This window comes from Populus nigra, chromosome 3 (genome assembly GCF_951802175.1).
Source record: "Populus nigra chromosome 3, ddPopNigr1.1, whole genome shotgun sequence".
Classification (NCBI taxonomy): Eukaryota; Viridiplantae; Streptophyta; class Magnoliopsida; order Malpighiales; family Salicaceae; genus Populus; species Populus nigra.
The window spans coordinates 10,472,888-10,491,929 of record NC_084854.1 but is presented as its reverse complement, the minus strand read 5'-3'; the positions used below and the strand labels follow the sequence as shown (position 1 = coordinate 10,491,929).

Below are 19,042 nucleotides of genomic sequence, written 5' to 3'. Positions count from 1 at the left end.
GTTAACTTGAAATCCCAATCTAGTAATTTTCTTTAACCACAACCAAAATTTTTGTTTTATGCTCGGATAACCTGAAAACTCAATCTGGTGATCCCCTTTAACTAGAACCAAAATCTTGTTTATAGCTCGGTTAACCTAAAATCCTAATATAGCAATCCCCTTTAATCAAAACCAAAATCTTGTCTATCACTCGATTAACTTGAAACCCTAATCTGGCGATCCTTTTTAACCAAAACAAAATCTTTATATATAGCTTAGTTAACCTAAAATCTCAATCTAAAGATTCCTTTTAACGGGAACCAAAATCTTTGTATAGAGCTTATTTAACTTGAAATCCTAATCTAGTGATCCCTTTTAACTAGAATCAAAATCTTTGTCTTCAGGTCAGTTAACTTGATATCTCAATCTAACGATTCCTTTTTAACTAGAATCAAAATCTCATAGCTACTAGGAGAACCGTCATAGCTATTCTCTTGTGCAATACTTTTCTGACAGAGTCTTATCATCTCAGATACTCATATTTTTGGTTGAGTTGACCTGAAATCCTGAATTCAGTGATTCCCTTCAACTGAACTATACAAAGATTCTTAATTGTTTTAACTGAATCCAAAATGTTTTGATTGCGAGGGTAGTTCCTTCACCGATTGCAAGGTTAACTTTCTTCTTCTTGATTTCTCAGCTCAGGAACTCCTTTTTTATCATTTTTTGACTCATATGAGTCTGATTTTGAGAACTTTTCTGTAATATAAAACCTTTTGCAATATTTTGGGGTTAATTGCATGCATCTTTACCTGGTTTGGAAACATAGATCCCCCCCTTTTTTAGTATCCTATGAACTCCTTATGGTGTGAGCTCATTTATTTGTTTGAATTTGTATACTTGAACTAAGATATATTTCATGTGCTACATCTCTTACCTAATTCATTCTTGGGAAGAAGTCTTTAGCTTTTGTTTCTTGTAGAGCTCACTTTGCTTTTCATCATTCTCTTGACAATGCTTTATTTGTCTTTTTTATTTTAAGAACTTTTTTTTATTTTGTTTCAGCACATAAATCTTTTCAAGAAGAAATCTTTAAAAGATTTGATTTATCCATGAAAACTGAAATTTTCAATGTATGCATCAAAACAGTTTTTTAAACAATTCTATATTATGGTTTTATCGGTTTTAGAGTGTGAGTTATCTTTAGATCAAGTTTTTACTAGAGGTGATCTTCTGTTTCAGTTTTCAAAACGATTTCAAGTATTTACTTTAAGATTTGTATAGAATCAAATTTTGCTTCATGTTAAAAAGTATGGTGCTTATATATAAGATGAATCCATAATTTATTAGTTTATGTTTTTTAGGTTATTATTATATACAAGTTGTTACAAATACATACCCAAATGACTCATGTCTCACACATATAATAATGTCGATTATGTCTGCCTTTTTTTTTACTTTTCCTTTTCTTCAAAACAGAATATACGCAAACATTGATCAAGATGGCCTAGGCATTGTTGTATTTGTATGTGATATGGGCGTTTAAAATTTGGAATTTCTTATTGAGTCCTTATTCTTCATTATTTACAAGTTTTTTAAATGATTATTTCTGGGCTTTATAAACCAGCCATTGGAAAACTAGCGGTTTATGATCCTCGGAAGAAACTTGTACAAACACGTATAGAAACCATTTTCATCCAATTCCATTCTCAAGTGTCCTCTCTTTCTCTTCTCTTTGAGTTTTTCCTAAACATAAATGGTGATTTTGAAATTCTCAAAATACATCCTTGACCTTCTTTGTTTGAGAATAGATTTGCCCTCTGATTTTGGTAAAAATTGATCTTCACTGCTCTTGCTAGGGAGAAGATCTTAAGCTACTCGTTCATTCTACATTTGACTGCACATTGTGGAGAACGGCTACAAACTAATTAATCCTGGAGAACTTGAGTAGCATAGTGTACCTTATGCACCAAACAATTCATTATTTGGCTAAACAATAGTGCTCTTCTTGTGATTTTGTGGATTAATTTGATGCTTCCAACCTTGCCTAAACTTGTGCAAGGAGTATTTGGCTGTGCTGCCCTTATTTTTTGTGCCAACTTCAGTATTGTTTATTTATTCTGTAAATATGTAAAATATTTTTCCTATACTATACTCTCTCCCTCTCATTATTATTGGCTTTGTTAAATAAATAAAAAACACCAACAATATATTAATTAATGTTGATTTTAGTATGTTATTCTTTTTCTACCTTTGTATTTATCTAGCTCTTAATTTTGCATTTTAAAATTGTGAATTTAAAAAATGTTAAAAGAAAAAAAATAGTTATTGTAAAAACTTCAACTTTTAAAACAATCAAATTTCAGTCCTGTTTGTTTTTACATTTTAAAAATATTTTTGAAAAAAATTAAAATTTTTTTTATTTGAAATTAATATTTTTTGGTGTTTTGAGATCATTTTGATATCTTGATATCAAAAATAATTTTAAAAAAATATATTATTTTAATATAATTTTAAATAAAAAAACATTTTAAAAATTCTCAAACATTTGAAGCAGTTAATTTGGTCTATCTAACCACTTAAATATCCAACGGACATTTCGGTTAGTATTTGGCCAAAAGTTGTCGACATTAATTGAGAGAGAGAGAGAGATGGAATTGGAAGTGTTGATCTGCTATAAATTAGCTCTCACTCGTTCCAGTGGAACAGAACAAGACAGCTATATGTGACAGCAGCAAGTGCTGAGTTTCATCCACTCCTGTTCGGCAAGAAAGATGTTAAATTTCCATGGATACCAAGCCATCACCACTTACATATCCAATTGAAAGCAATAAAAAGAAAACAGTGTCTTCTTCTATTAATTAACTAAATTTAGCTAAAGATATACTGACATGAAAACTAAATCTATAAATGAAATGATTTGATACTGTTATGATTCACCTGGGTATGGTGCGTACATGTGCTCGTTCCTCACTAGACAGTCTAGGAAGGTAAGTTACTATAAAAAAACAAAGAGATTAGGAAGGTAAGTTTGACCTTTTCTAATGAACAGAGCGAGGCAAGAAATAAGGGCAAATGCATGGGCCACATACATTAGAGCTGCTAGAAATAAAACAACATCCGTGAACAACCGAATTTGGGATATCAGAGTTCTTTTATTCAAAGAAGGAAACGAGGTCGTCCTTCCCAAGAGATCTAGCTAGCTAGGCGACATATTTTCCATAGCAAAGTCATAAACCCTGCGTTTTTAAAATATTAAACTGTATAACCTCCTTGACTTCTTACATCTTGATCAATACAATCATCACACAGCCAGACCATATATAGCAACCCAGCCCCTAGGCCGCCCCTCCTGTTCTCTTCCTTGAATTGCCCTTCGCTGGCAGTATCCTAATCCTCTTCGCCACACGCACAAAGTCTCTATATATTCACACCCAGAGTGACAAATTAAGAGCAAGCAATAGTGTAGCATAACCATTTACAATACAGGCATAACCAATAATTTATCGAGCGAAAAAGAAAGAAAGAAAAAAAAGATCTCTATAGGTTATGGGTTTGCGATGCTACAATTTCATTACGGAACATGAAGTGGGCCCGTACGTGTTCTTAGATATACTAATGTGGTCATTAACATATTAAAATAAATATATATTTATCGATTTATCATATATTGACTATTATATATATATCAATATATTCATTGGTGTGATAGTCAATATAAATATATTAATAGATCCATCAACATCAGCATAATCAAGCTATATATATATATATATATATATATATATATATATATATATATCAATGATAACGATCTATATGTTGATGTGTTGATTGTTATATCAATAAATTTGTGTAGTTAAAATAATCATATTAATCAGATCCATCTCTGTACGTAAATATACAAGACCCATATAACTGATGAGGCGATAAGAAACTATACCACTATAAGTAAGTTTTTTTTTTTTTAATAGGATTGCTTTCTGCTGAAAGAAATAGAGTTTCATAATAAAAAATAAAAAATAAAAACCATTTATATATGGAGTCCTGGTTAAAGGACATGTACATTTAGTCAATGACATTAAAACGTGGCAATATAATTAGTCAAAATGATAACGTATACGTACTTCCAGTTAAGGTCACCAGCAAGAAGGAGATCACTTTCAATGTCTTCATAGGCGATGAGATGACCAGGAACAGCATTTGTGAGATCAAGATCATGATCACTGACACTCTCTGATGCTGATGATGCGGTCGACCCTCCGGAATCGCTGCCTCCGTCAACAAACATCTGCCTTAGAGCCTTCGCAAGGCTATGATAGCTTGCATGCTTATGAAGGCTAATTCTCTGGCAGATCGAACGGCCCTCGAGAACAACTGTCACCGGAGGGATCATGGTAGAAACAAGATCATCGTCTTCAAAGCCAGGAAAGGTTATAGGCTTAGTCATGAATTTGGGTAAAGAAGAAGTTGGCCTAGGGAACTGGCTCATGTTTGGGACACTTGTAATCTCTTGCCATCTTCTTTTCAAGGGTTCTTGTCTTTGTTGAGATTCAAAACCGTTCATGTTCATTTTTTTCTCACTTGCTTGATATCTCTTTTGGGTTGGGGGGTTATGGAAAAGTGTCTGTGATCTTTTGAAAGAGAAGTAGCTAACAAACTGAAAAGGGTGTGGTCCTTGGTGGGATTTGTGTAGGAGGCAGAGTGAGTGCGGGCGTGTGTTAATTAGTAGTAATAAGTAGACTGAAAAGAGTTTGGTGTCTATGCAGGAGAGGTTGAGAGATAGAGAGGTGTGAACCTCCTGATAGGGCAATGGGGTGACTCTGTGAGTTTGAATTGTATGTATTTGTTAGGTTTTTGGTGAGAATATATATATATATAAAATGAATGAGAGAGAGGGAGGGAGGGAGGGAGAGTTCAAGCATCGGGAAGGTCAGGTAGGTGTCTGAAAGAGGTTTTCTTTTTCTTTTCCATTTTCAAACCAATCAATGTCATCTTCATGTGAAGTATGAATCTATAACTCTTTTATTCTCCCCTTGCATCTCCTAGTTCTGCACTTGACTACCCAGTGACGCCTGAGCTCTCAGCCCTGTCTTTTCTATGAGGACGTTGCGTTGTATATAATAGTGCCAACTGGCATATTGAAAATCTACTCTTATAAATATAATATAAAATCATATTTATTGGGATGGTGATTAAAAGCGTGAAGAAAAAGCGAGCTCAAAAGGCGCAGTGCAATTCATGAGGAATATATAAATACATATATAGATTAAGAAGCAATATTTTAGTAAATAAATAATAAGAAATGTGTCTTGTAAATTGAAATGCATGGGCTGCATAAACGACCGCGTTGCGGTCGGCGAACGCATCGCTTCTTTTTGACTCTCAGGCGGTCGGGAACTCCAAATTATACTTCTCTCTGGCCACTAGATCTCACCCTATTTCTATTAAGATTAATTAATGTGTCCCCGTGAAGGCAGGGGAAATCCTAACCTTACTCAAGCAGAGGAAATATAGAATTTTGTTGGCTAGGGTTGTTTTGGTCATTTAAGTGGTTGCCTGAAGAAGGGGGGCCAAGGGGCCTTGTAAAGATCACAACTCTTGCCCTTTACCATCTCTTTCGGAAATGTCCAAGGCTCAGCACATTTACTCCCCGTTGGCTTTGCCGTGAAACATGATTTATTTTTATTATATAAAACATATACATAAATAAATAGTGCTAAAAGGAAACCACAAGGGTTATGTTGGGTAATTAAGGACATTTATTTATTTATTGTTATTGTTATTATTATTTTATTTCTTGAATGCATAACGATGCCCTTTTTTTTTAATCATTTGAATAAAAATTTAATCTTGATCAGCATATAAATTAGTTAAAATTATCTCTGAAAGCAAATATATATATATATATGAAGGTGATCTATCTTAAAAATCCAACATTTTTTTTCCAATTTATTGACCAAGATCTAAAAAGAATTGGTTGTAACGATAATGTATAATACATTAATTTGGAACATATGCTCATCATAACATATGAATTCTATGTGCTAATAAGTTCATGAGCATAGATTTCGTCAAATATAACTGTTATTAAGGGTTTCAAACTTAATCAACCTATTTATTCTATATATACTAAAAAAAAACGAGACTAATCTATTTCATACATTACACTATATTCTCTCAATAAAACATACATGTTAACTAAGTTAAGTAAGATGTAGAGATACAAGCAAGGACATGTACAGTTTATATTCTAAGAGTAAGTTATATATATAATATACTAAAAGGGTTCAATACTCTTGTTACTATTTATATATATATGAAGTACCGTGGATTGGAGCAATATAATAGCAGAGCTGCCCTTGTCATAGAGAGTTGGAAAGACTATAAAGGGAGGGTGGGGTTGTCTTTTCACAAGGATGCATATGGCATTGAAGGGATAGTTGAGGAAAAAATAATAGGCTCTAGTTTTGATAAGGTTGCGCTGCAGACGCCGAACTGCATACACCTGGCATTGGGGTTAGCAAGCCCTGGGCGCCCGGGAGCCAAGTGGGGCTGTAGACATATGATGTTGGGGCTGCCCTAGGCGCTGGGGCCAGACCGGCGCGCATGGCTGCAAACTCGCTTAGGACGCCTTGGTCTTGGATCCTCTATTAAGACCCACTACTCATGAGTCCTTGGGTCCTGCATCGAGACCCAATCCTCTTAGGTCCTTTGTCAGGATCCAAGGTTCTTAAGTCTTGGGTTTATTAATATAATTATTTGTGTTATAAATATAATTATTTTTCTTATAATTCAAAGTATTCATCTCAAAAATAAAATTATTTATGTTATATATATTACAATTTTTATTATAACTCAAAACTCAAAGTATTCATATCAAAAATATTATAATTTATGTTTGAAATATTATTATTTTTATTATAATTCAAAGTATTCATATCAACAATATAATTATTTTTATTATAATTCAAAGTATTAATATAAAAATATTATTATTTGTGCTATAAATATTATTATTTTTATTATAATTCTCTTGAGTGCTCCAGATGCAGAACCAATTGGCCTTGGGTCCTGCGTCAAGATCCATTTCGCTTGAGTCCTCATCAGGACCCAAGTCTCTTGGGTCCTGGGTCGGAGCCAATTGTCTTGGGTCCTGCGCCAGGACCCATTTTGCTTGGATTTTGCGGCAAGACTCGGGTCTCTCAGGTCCTGCATCAGGATCCAATCCTCTTGGATTCTTTGTCAGAACCCAAGGTTCTTGGGTCTTGGGTTTATTAATATAATTATTTATATTATAAATATTATTATTTTTCTTATAATTCAAAGTATTCATCTCAAAAATAAAATTATTTGTGTTATAAATATTATTATTATTATTATTATTATAATTCTTTTGGGTGCTCCAGACGCAGAACCAATTAGCCTTGGGTCCTGTGTCTGGACCCAATTTTGTTGAGTCCGACATCAGGACCCATTTCGCTTGGGTCCTACGTCAGGACCTGATTCTCTTAGGTTATTTGTCAAGACCCAACGTTATTGGGTCTTTGATTTCTTAATATAATTATTTGTGCTATAAATATTATTATTTTTCTTATAAATCAAAGTATTCATATTAAAAATATAATTATTTGTGTTATAAATATAATTATTATTTTTATAAATCAACGGGGCCATTAGGCCCACACGTCTTGGCTCATTTTTGCTTTTTTAATTTTAATTTTTAATTTTATATTGAGGTAAAAAAATCTAATACAAAAAACCAGTAAACCCACTTAAGTTCATAACTCGGGTTATAGGTTTGACGAGTTAAATCCATAACATCTGGATCGATCCAATATTTGATTTTCTAATTTTAAAAAAATATGATTGAAATTTTGTTAGCATTTGTTTTATTTTGAATTTGTCTTCATGATGTATATTTTATTTTTCTTCTTTGGAATTGATTTTTCAAATTTTATCAACATGATTAAGCTGTGAAATTCGGGTCGATCAAATATATTGTCGTCTTATTTTTTAAAAAAATATTTTTAGATATGATGCTCAAATTTCTTTAAGCTTTTATTTTATTTAAATTGGTTTTCATGATATATTTTGTTTTGGTATTTTTTTAGGATTAATTTGGTATTTCTAGTGACAAGGCGGGTCAAAAGACTAGTATTATTTATATTGAGATCAGTGATTCATAAGAGTTTTGTTTCTTATGGTTTAGTATGAGACTACTTTAGTGACCATGCTATCATTGTGGTTGGGTATGGTATTGAAATCAAACTCAATACTTTTAGGTCCAGTATTGCAACCAGACCAAGCATTCTTGAATCACAAATTTTTTTAATATTTTTTATAAAAATAAAAAATTAATCTGCAGTGCAGTATAGCACGAGGTACATAACTAACTATAATTAGAGTAATACGAGGGAAGGAGTCAAATGGTTAAAAAAAAAATTCTTCATCCTTGAGCACCAACGTTTAAATTATACAAACAGCTAAAAAAAGTTTAGAATTTAGAGCTTGTTTGGCAGTATGGTTGCGGATGCTTTTCAAATAACTTTTCGTGCTAAAATGCATGCCAATGATGTTTTTTTATTTTTTAAAAATCATTTTTGATATCAGCACATCAAAACGATCCAAAACGTATAAACTATATTATATTTTAGCAAAAAATAAAAATCAAATTTTTTAAAAACATAGATTAAACCCTGTTCCCAAACATTATCTGAGAGTTGGTTTCACTTTTCATATAAATAATATGTAAACATGATTAATATATTTTTTAATCATCTTGTTACCAACAACATATCGTAGTTCAATAGTTAGAAGATGTGTGGGAGATGCTGAGGTCGCGTGTCGCAATAGAAGCAAAATTAATGATATGAACAATTCAAAAAAAATTAATATATTTTCTTAATCATTTTGTTATCAATATCATGTCGTAGCTCAGCAGTAGTTAAAGCATGGGAGAAGCTGAGGTCGCGTGTTCCCTTCGCAATGAAAGCAAAGTTTATCGCATTTCATAGACGACATATCGTCTATGATTTTTCATTTCAAAGAAGAAAGAAAAAAAATAAAAATAAAAATAAAAAATAGTTCAGTCACGTGTTTCTCCTTCAAGCCCAAGCTCTTAGGCTATTTTACACAAGCACATGGCTTATTTAATTGGTAATTTGAGTTTTTTTATTTTTTTATTTTATCTTTTAATTAGAGGTTTTTATTTTTTTTAGATTTTTAATTCTATCCTTTCATATGGTTTTTTATTTAATTTTATCTTTCAGTATTAACTTAATCATAAATAATTGTTTGTATTTTTTATAATATAATAAAAGTTTTTTTAGCCTTTTTTTTTAATCTAATGGTTTTTTATAATTATATCCTTTAAGATAGGATTTTTATTTAATTTAATCATTCATTATTGATTTGATTATTTTTTTTAAACCTATCAAAAGAGAAAGATCACGTAAGGCAATTCCCACATGATTTGATAAACAATTCAGGCTTAGCAAATAGATGGGTCAGAATTTTTAAAGTTTGAATCATTTTACCGAGTTTCATGACAATTCTTAAAAGTTTCCGACAATCTAGATATTATTTTGTTACGTTAAAATTTTTTTGACCCAAGCCGCAACGAGAACATGGTCAATAAACTAGTCTCATACTAAACCATAAGAAATAAAACTCTTATGAATCTCTAATTTCAATATAGATAAGACTAGTTCTTTGACCCTTTTTGTCACTAGTCGGATCATTTAAAAATAAAACATAAAATAATATGAAGATTACAAGATATTTTTTTTCAATGTCATATAACATGATAAACTGGTGACCGATAATAATGTGGATTGAATTTTTTAAAAAAAATCAAGATAATAAAAAACCATATAAAAAGTAAATTGAAACCAATTAATCCTAAAAAAAAGCAAAATATATCATGAAGACCAATTTAAATAAAATAAAAGCTTAAAGAAATTTCAGCATGATATGTTTTTATAAAAAGAAAATGAGAAGACAATATATTTGATCTACTTGAATTTCATGACTTAACCATGTTGATAAAATCTGAAAAAATCAATTCCAAAGAAAAAAAAATATACATCATGAAGACAAATTCAGAATAAAATAAATGCTTAAAAAAATTCAATCAAATAATTTTTTAAAAAATCAGAAAATAAAATACAAGATTGATCCAAATGTTGTGGATTAACTTATCAAATCTACACTCCGGGTTATGGACTCAAGTGATTTACAAAATTAAAAATGTAAAAAAAAAAAAGCAAAAATGAGCTCTGACGTGTGGGCTTGATGATCCAGCATTCCTAGTGGCTCAACATGCCTAGAACATGGATCTTCCACTGCAACTCGCACATTTGGTCATGGTTTTATTCTTTTATTTTTTTAAGAGGTGGATGATTTGTTGTCTGTTTTTTTTTAAAAAAAAAATAAGCAGTAATGCATCACCTATTGTTTGCAAATCTAACAATAGATTGCAAGAAAAACAAGACTTCGGTTTTTTTGCTAAAAAACCTATTTTTAACCTAAAAAACTAAGAAAACACAATAAATACCTTAATAAACATATTTATGGCTTCAAACAATCTAAAAAAAACAAGTTAAAACTTGAAATCAACCTAGACCCGCAAATGTCCCCATGATCAAATCTACCTCATCAGGCAAGGATAAAGAAAGGAAAACACTTGGGTGAAATTTTTTTTAATCAAAAAAAACTCATTAATATTAAAATCATCAATTTTGATGGTCGAATAGGTGTAAAAAGTGATTTTATATCTCTACTGTAGAATCTGGTAAGTCTCTCTCTCTTCTCATAAAAAAGAATTGAAAAATAAAAAAATAATTTTTGTACCAAAATTGAATTTTTGAAAATTAACAGGACTGGTTATCTATTAATTGAAAAAAAAAATTGGAGGGGAGGGGGGAGTAAATCTTTTGTATGAGTTTCGAAGTTTTGAACTTTTGCTTTTTAATTCAATCTTTTATATATATATATATATATATATATATATATATATATATATATATATAATTGGATATTAATTTGTGTTAAAAAAAGTTGATTATGCAAAAAAAAAATTAAAGATCAAATTAAATCTTTTGTATGAGATGGAGGGGGAGTAAATCTTTTGCATGAGATTCGAAGTTTTGATCTTTTGTTTTTTAATTCAATCTTTTATGTGTGTATATATATATATATACATACATACATACATAATTGGATATTAATTTGTGTTCAAAAAGGTTGATTATGTAAAAAAAAAAATTAAAGATCAAATTAAATTTTTAAATAATTAATTATTCTAATTTATGATGATTTTGAGAGAGTCTAGAGTGGATATTGAATAGTAAAAACTCCCTTTGGCCTAGTTTTTTATATAATTATAATTTTGTAATATAACAACTGAACGTCTAAAAAATGCGGTCTTAAATGAAAAAAGAAAAAACCGAGAACCTAGCTTGCAATTATTAGATTAGTTGGGATAGGTATAAACGAGTTAATAATAATAATAATAATAATAATAATAATAGCTCAAACAAAGCAATTGCCATACATGATACATTTATTATCTTTCAGCAGTCTGCTCAAGGTTTAGTTGGATTAAATTTTATATTTACGATCTTATAATAAAAGCTAACAGAGGAGTTTCAACACTCCACAGTGAGTGGAAACATTGTTCGACAGAGAGTCTGTGAGCTCATAGAACAATGTTTTCATGGTTTTCCTATTCCCATTGAAAAACTTAATACTTGCTACCGAGAGCTTTGAAATCTTTTTATAAGGTTTATATTATTATTAAAAATAATTAATTTTTTGTTATTTTAAAGGCACAATAAAAACATCTATAATACTCTTAAAAGCAAAAAAAATAAAATTGGCGTCAAGAACAATGTTCTCACGGTTTTACCCATCCCACTAAAAAAAAATTAAAGCTAACTTTTAGAAGTTTTGAATTTTTTTATAAGATCTATTAGTCATTATCAAATTGATTAGTGACTGATAAGTTCTTTTTCATTTCAAAAGCAAAATGAAACTACTAAAATATCATTCAAAGTATAAAAATAAAAACCAACATTGAAGGGTATTTTTGTATTTTATAATGCTTTTTTATGATTATTAGGTCAGATGATGAAAAATTTAGTATTTGATCATATATATATGAGCATGGTGAAATGACCAATATACTTTTAAATTAAAGCAAAAAATCTAAAATAGGTGTTAGTGAGATTTTTTTATCTTTTGACAAGAGAAAAAATTTGTTTTTATTAGCTCATTTTATAGGTAATTTAGTATTTGATTAAATAAAAAAAAATTGTTGATTCAAGCTATGCCTCACAACAACCAAAATTCCTTTTTTATCATGTCATTGAAAGTGTCGTTATATACTATTCCTTTTGAGGTAGCGCGTGTAATTAGTGGTGGCACAGTTTATTATAGATAGTACTTTTGTTTTTTTTCTCTCTTCTTCTCTTTCTCTTCCCCTTGAAATTTACGCTAATTATGTAAAATTCATAGTTGTCCTTTGATTTATAAGGATTTTTACTTTGATCCTTATTCTTTTAATTTTTTTATTTTTGTTCTTGATTTTTTTATAAAACTTTGGTTTATTTTTAATTTTATTATTCAATATCAATCTGAAAGGTTTTTTTTTCAATTTGATCCTTATTCTTTTAATTATTATTTTTTTTTGTTAAATTTATTTTTTTTAATTTCACATTTCAATAAAAAATTTATTTATATTTCTTATTTTAATTTTAATTCTCATTCTTTTTATTTTTTTTAGTTTATTTTGTTAAATTGATTTTTTTTTCAATTTCACCCTTCAATTAAAAATAAGATTTATTTTGTGTTTCAATTTTGATCTTTATTATTCTTTTAATTACTATGTTTTTTAATTTATTTATAATTAAAAAATTTTAATTTTATTTTTTAATATTTAATTAATTGGAAATTAAATTTTAAGTCTACTGCTAGTATTTTTCTGTTTCTATATACATTTTCCCCGAACTACTCGTGTCCTTTTCACATCACTTCCACGGTTTCGAGCATTCTATTATTATTATTATTATTATTATTATTGTTATATTGTTTTCCAGTTTCGACAATTTCCATATATGTTTGTGAAACTAGAATCTATATATTATTTGTTGGAATTTTATTAAATATAATTCAATTCGAATCTTAAATTTCCAATTTCTTAATTTTCGGTCAAAGAAGTTTATACAAGAATAAAACTATTATTTATTACCCTTTTTTTTTTCCTTGATGCTCCATAGAGTAATACAAAAGGAATAAACAAAGTTTCTATCTCTACCTTTCTAATATATTATTTTACAATATATATATATATATATATATATATATATATATATATATATATATATATATATATTTCGGGTGTCTGTTGGTGTCATGCTCAGTTATTGTATTCTGGAGTGTAAGCTATTATTAACCTGCTACGTGAAGATATATTTTTATTTATATATGATTTTATTTTTAATTACCTTTTCCTTTTATTTTATTTTTTTCCTTCAAGCTTTCCAACAAAAGTTGCGGACTAACTTATGACCTTATGCACACTTTAATTATTTTTATAGGCTATAAAATTAATAATTATATAAATTTTTAGTATAATTATATTAAAAATCATATGGTTTAAACTTAAAACTATAAAAAAATAAATGTTTTATCCCTAAATTTTTATTAGTGGGTTATGTGGTTGCTTTCCAACAGTCTTAATAGTAGATGGAAACGGCACTACTCATTTATTGAGAAATTTCTTGAATTTGTGAGTGTTAATTAAGGTACGATTGGCCACAGTTCTTTTAGCCATTTTATCGCTTAGATTAGTTTTAAAAGATGAAACGCTGAGCTTAGTCGGGCAAACATTTATTTATTTATTTTCATTTCATTTTTATGTAGTACAACTTGGAGGTCAAATAAGATAAGTGTGAATTAATTATCTAGGTGGTGGTTCAGTGATAAAAACTTGGGATTAAAAGCTTTGTTCTTTCTATGATCTCAAGTTTAAGCCATGTGGTTGCTTATATGATGGTCACTGGAGTTTTACATGATCATTAACTTCAGGGCCTATGGTATTAGTTGAGGTGCGTGTAAACTTACTTAGATATCCATGTTAAACTAAAAAAACAAGAAGATAAGTGTTAATTGTTAGAATATAAAATTACTAATTTTCCCTTCTCTTTTTCAAATTACTAAGGATCTGCATTCCCAAATCAAGCGGTTGCAAATTTCAGCTTTTTCAAATTGACACCAAATTTCTATTTTCTTTCCTCTATACCCTTCTATCTAATTTCTTACCTCTTTCATTTTTATTTTAACACATCACCTCTAATCTTAATCTTTACCCCATTATCAATTAAGTTTCTCATTAAATTGACTAACAATTTGATTTAAAGTCTTGTTTCATTATTTAAATTAAAGATGATAGGGTTGTTAAATCAATGGTGATAATTAATACTTCTAGCAATTATTTGAAATTATGACGGTGATTACTATTTTAAATTATTAATAATTCTCATATTTAAGAATGATAATAATTATGATATTATAATTTCTTGCAACCAAAATATAATTTATTTATTTTAAAAGATTTGCGACCGATTTTGCGACCCAAATGTAGTCAAAGTACCTTGACGACTAATTAATTCCCTAGTTATTTGGGCCATGACAGCCCACATAGGCCATATCCCGACTCCATAAAGATAGGGAAAAAGCCCTTGGGTTTTGAGTCATTAAAATTGGACCCAAAATCAACAAGCCCTTGACACTCGACTTTCTTCTTCCTTCGTCATGGCCGTGAGTTCTCTCTGCTCTCTGTTCCCTTTGCTCTTGTTCTTGCGTTAATTATTATTATTATGGCTTTGAAAGTTTAGCGTATGTAATGTAATAGTTGATGGTTGCTGTCTCTGGATGTTTGCATGCAGACTGTACCAGTTAAACCTAAGCCCTTTTTGAACAATTTGACTGGAAAGATTGTTATTGTCAAAGCTTAAATGGCGAATGGGATACAAAGGTATAAACTTTGTTCCTCTTTTTAGTTTCCCTTTTATATCTTACTCTCCTTTTCTCCTTATGCTTTTGATTGGTTGCTTGGTCTGTCTTTCAGGTTTTCTTGCTTCTGTTGATTCATACATGAACCTCCAGGTACCGCCTTTCCTTTCAATTTCTTATCTTACTTTTGAACAAGCATGTTTTTTTTTTCAAATTAAATTTTAATTCTTTATGTTAAGTTATTTTGGGTTGTAGGAATCCCTTTTGCAATTTCAGATTTTGTTACTGAGCTTTGTACTCTTAATGGAATGTGATTTGCAGCCGGGAAATACTGAAGAGTATATCGATGGACAGTTCACTGGAAATTTGGGTGAGATTTTGATCAGGTAACTTAAACCAAGAGTTTATTCATAAGTTTATATGTTATTGGTATATGTGTTTTTTGGCATGAAAACTAAGCTCAAAGAGAACCGCAAAGCTCCTTTAAGTTTCAAGGACAATGGGTACAAGTAAAGCTCTTTGGTCTTTAACTGATTGTATCTTAAAAAAAAATAAAAAAATTATGTATCTCCATTTCCTCAATAATTGGGTAAAGCCTTTTGTGACGTTGTTGACTTGTTAAAGAAGTAGGATATTTGCTCCGCTGTTAAGATTTTTATATTTGTCTCTCTTTTTTTATGGTTAATATCAAACATGCTAAGCTAAGATTGCACATTTACCATTCATCTATAGACTAGAATGATAGAGTAGTAACCTGCTTTAAAAGTTGGGAAGAGATAAGTTTTAACTCTATTGCTGATTATTGAGGCCTTAGAAACTTGGTTCTGATGACAGTGATGTGTGCAGTAATTGTGTAAACTCTTGCACGCCATCATGAGAGTACTGTTTCTTTACTGAAATGTTTGACCTGAGACGAAGAACAATGAAGAGTTAGAATTTATCCCCATGAAGAAGGAGATGTTGGTGTTATAACTAAAAGAGGGAAATACTCTTAAGTAAAGCTTACCATGAGATTAAAGCTGTTAAGAAAAAAGGTAGAGGGTCAGATATTAGCATGATTTGTCCTTGTGAAAGCTAGCGCTTATGCCCATGAGGAAAAGAATCATGGCACTACAAACAAAAGAGAGAAATGCTTTAAAGTTGAAGCTTACCATGACACTAAAATTGTGAAGACTAAAGACTGAGAGTGTGTGTTCATTAGCATGACCTGTCCTTGAGGGATCCTAGAACTTGTTCTCATGGTAATTTGTTCCAAGAGCTTGTCTAATTCTTACAAGAACGTTTAGGAAATTAAGGTTTCTATTTTTCTAGTATCTTGTGTGTTTAAATAGACTTGATGAATGCTATCTATATGTCACTATGCATTTGAAGTGTGGCATCTATGGTAGGGTTTTTTTCCTTCAAAGTAATGTTGCGAGCTTTATGGGTGAAGGACAGGATTCAGCTGTGAGATAGTTATGAGGTAACAGATGTTGTCAAATTAAAAAGTTCTCTAAAATCATTTGTGCAACTAGGGACAGAGGGGTTCCAGTTTTGAAACCATGATTAGAAAGAATGGTTGTGAGATATCTTCCTTAGGCTAGGCCTAAATGCTAAATGGGAGTAGCTTTCTCTCCTAAAAATCTAGTTACTCGTGTAACCGAAGTATAATTAGTAACACCAGCAGGTTTTTATTTTAAATATACTACTGTTGAATTAGAGCTGTTTTGTATTGTGTTCAGAAGAACTTTAAGCCTAAATATTCTCTCAAACCTGTCTGACAATTGAGTTTGATACCCAAAAAGCCCTTTGAAGTTTTTTCTAGTGTAAAGCTCCATATGAAACCTTTTGTTGGTTCTTCTTGCTGATACTTTATGAAAGAAAATAATGATTTTCAGAAATTATGCTAATATTTGCATGTCAATGATTAGATTACTAGTTTTGTTGTTTTGTCATTTGAATCAGTTTTGTCATAAGGCTTTCTGAAGCATATGTTACCATACACTTCTACCTGCCTCAACTGTACCTAACACCAATAGAAAAGGCAACATTACTACTAAATGAACCCTTAGCATGTAATATCATTCTTTAGGTTCAAAGCTTTCAAAGGTTTAGCCTCTTTTTGAAACTTGTGTGTTGAACATGGAAAGTATAGGGAATATCTTTTCCAAAATCTTGAGACAATGGGAGAAATATCGATTGATTTAGATGCTTGGAACCAATAGAAAGCTGGGAATAGAAGCTGAAACAGTGTCAGGGAGAAAAAATGCTTAAGCCTAAGATGGCTCTTAATGATTTGACTTTGTAATTATTAATATACGCAACAACACATAGGTATGGTGGACTAAACTCAGAACTGGTGATATTTTGTTACGTTATGGTCTCAAATATGCTGGAAGTTCAAACATGTTGTGGTTGTTTTGTGGTGTTATAACTTTGAGTACTATCTGCAATGTTCAGTGAGGTCTACTAGTTTACAAACTCCTTTTTTCTATTTATTTCCATGTTTCATGCTTCCAAATTTACGAGCAAAAGCTAAAATTACTTTCAGTTAATGATTATAACAGAGCTGGATTCCTTTGTATTGGTCTATAATAAAGTACGAGGTGGAAGATGGACATAAGATGCAGATACTGTAAAGTCTTTTTATTTCATGGTTGTGTAGACCTAGAAGTGGAGTTTTTTTTTTCCCTTCCAGCAATTGTAAAAGAAATATGTTAAAGGCTACTCTGGAAGATTTTATGCAATTTAATACATCCATAAAGCATATAAATAGTAATAAAAGACAACAATGAAGCATGCATTTATCTCTACATTGAAAATGTCTACTCCAAACAGGCAACCTTTTGTGTATCACACACATGCATCACTGCATATTTGTATTTGTTGCTCTTCTATAGGTTGTAGGTTAGAAGTGCAGGTAGAGTTCCAGACACCTATAGTCAAAGTGGCGCATAATTATGAAGCAAAAGAGAGCTACAGACAATATGTCATGACCACAAACAAAATAGTGCATTAAATTTTGGTTTCTATAATGCATTTGTATGTTATAATGTATGTTGCTTTTGCATGTCATTAACTCTTCAAACAGCTATTGAGAATTTGAGATGGTCATTTAGTTAGGACTTAGGAGTACTAAATGTCTCGTAACCTCTAAAAATATTATTTTTTAAATTGCTTTATTTCGTGCGAAAGTGTTTTAGAATTAAGCTTCATATTCCTTGAGAAGATTTACAGGATCTGTTTGCAAGTTATCTGCAGATGCAACAATGTTCTCTACCTTCATGGAGTTCCGGAGGATGAAGAGATAGAAGATGCAGAACAAGACTAAGAAGAGGTCATTAATGTATGTTCAATCATTGAGTTAATAGAGAACTCCAATAGTTTTGATTTTCATTTCGGATATGCTAATATTGTACATGTATTTTAATCAGAGTTGTGCTGTTTGCTTTCAACATGAGCCATGATCGACAAATTCATACCACCTTAATTTAACTGCTGATTACCTGCATGTGGGATTTGAGCAAACACTCTGTTTTGCACTTGTTCTAGAGTGATCCAGTTGAATGACTCACTGATTCCATCTTCTTGTGTTGCATGATGCGGGATAATAAATAATAAATAACAAATAATAAGAATTAAAATAAGAAAAGAAAGAAATTTTAGAGAAAGAAGAAAGCTAAAGAAAAGAAGATAGGGGATTAAAGATATGTAAAGTCTGCAATATTTTCATTAATCATCAAAAACTCCCTAACATTTAGAAAAGTAGGATATAAATACTAAAACCTTAACTAGAACAAGCGATTGGGCTTATAGCCTACTAAATAAAATACCTAACAATAATTAAATCAAACCCAATAAATAAAGCTAAATTAATAAACATCAACTAAAAATTCATATAAATTAAACCCAAAAACATAAGCTAAAGATCAATTTCTCAATGGTTTGAGCTATCCTTCATCATCAATGATCATGCGCGTGCATAAACAATGTTTTCGGTTCGGTATCCCCATCAATTCTCCTGGGGTTGGAAGAACTTGACCCAGTTGAGTATAGGTCAAGGCGA

At 30.4% G+C, this 19,042-nt stretch overlaps 1 protein-coding gene and 1 pseudogene across 1 annotated transcript; one reads left to right on the top strand and one right to left on the bottom strand.

Moving 5' to 3' along the window:
- Positions 1–3,045: 3,045 nt before the first annotated feature.
- Positions 3,046–5,047, bottom strand: LOC133687798 (auxin-responsive protein IAA33). Its single transcript, XM_062107125.1, has 2 exons — positions 4,107–5,047; positions 3,046–3,399 (listed from the first exon to the last, which is right to left on the bottom strand). Exons 1-2 carry the CDS (start codon positions 4,550–4,552, stop codon positions 3,318–3,320), a joined length of 528 nt encoding a protein of 175 aa, XP_061963109.1. The 5' UTR covers positions 4,553–5,047; the 3' UTR covers positions 3,046–3,317.
- A 9,763-nt stretch (positions 5,048–14,810) lies between these two features.
- Positions 14,811–18,431, top strand: LOC133688501 (probable small nuclear ribonucleoprotein F; annotated as a pseudogene).
- Positions 18,432–19,042: the final 611 nt, after the last annotated feature.

Excerpts from the sequence above, each read along its gene's own strand:
- LOC133687798 (XM_062107125.1), bottom strand. The coding sequence starts at position 4,552 with ATGAACATGAACGGTTTTGAATCTCAACAAAGACAAGAACCCTTGAAA. Across the intron at positions 3,400-4,106 it reads GCTGGTGACCTTAACTGGAA|AGACTTTGTGCGTGTGGCGA; the intron begins GTACGTATACGT and ends GTGAATATATAG.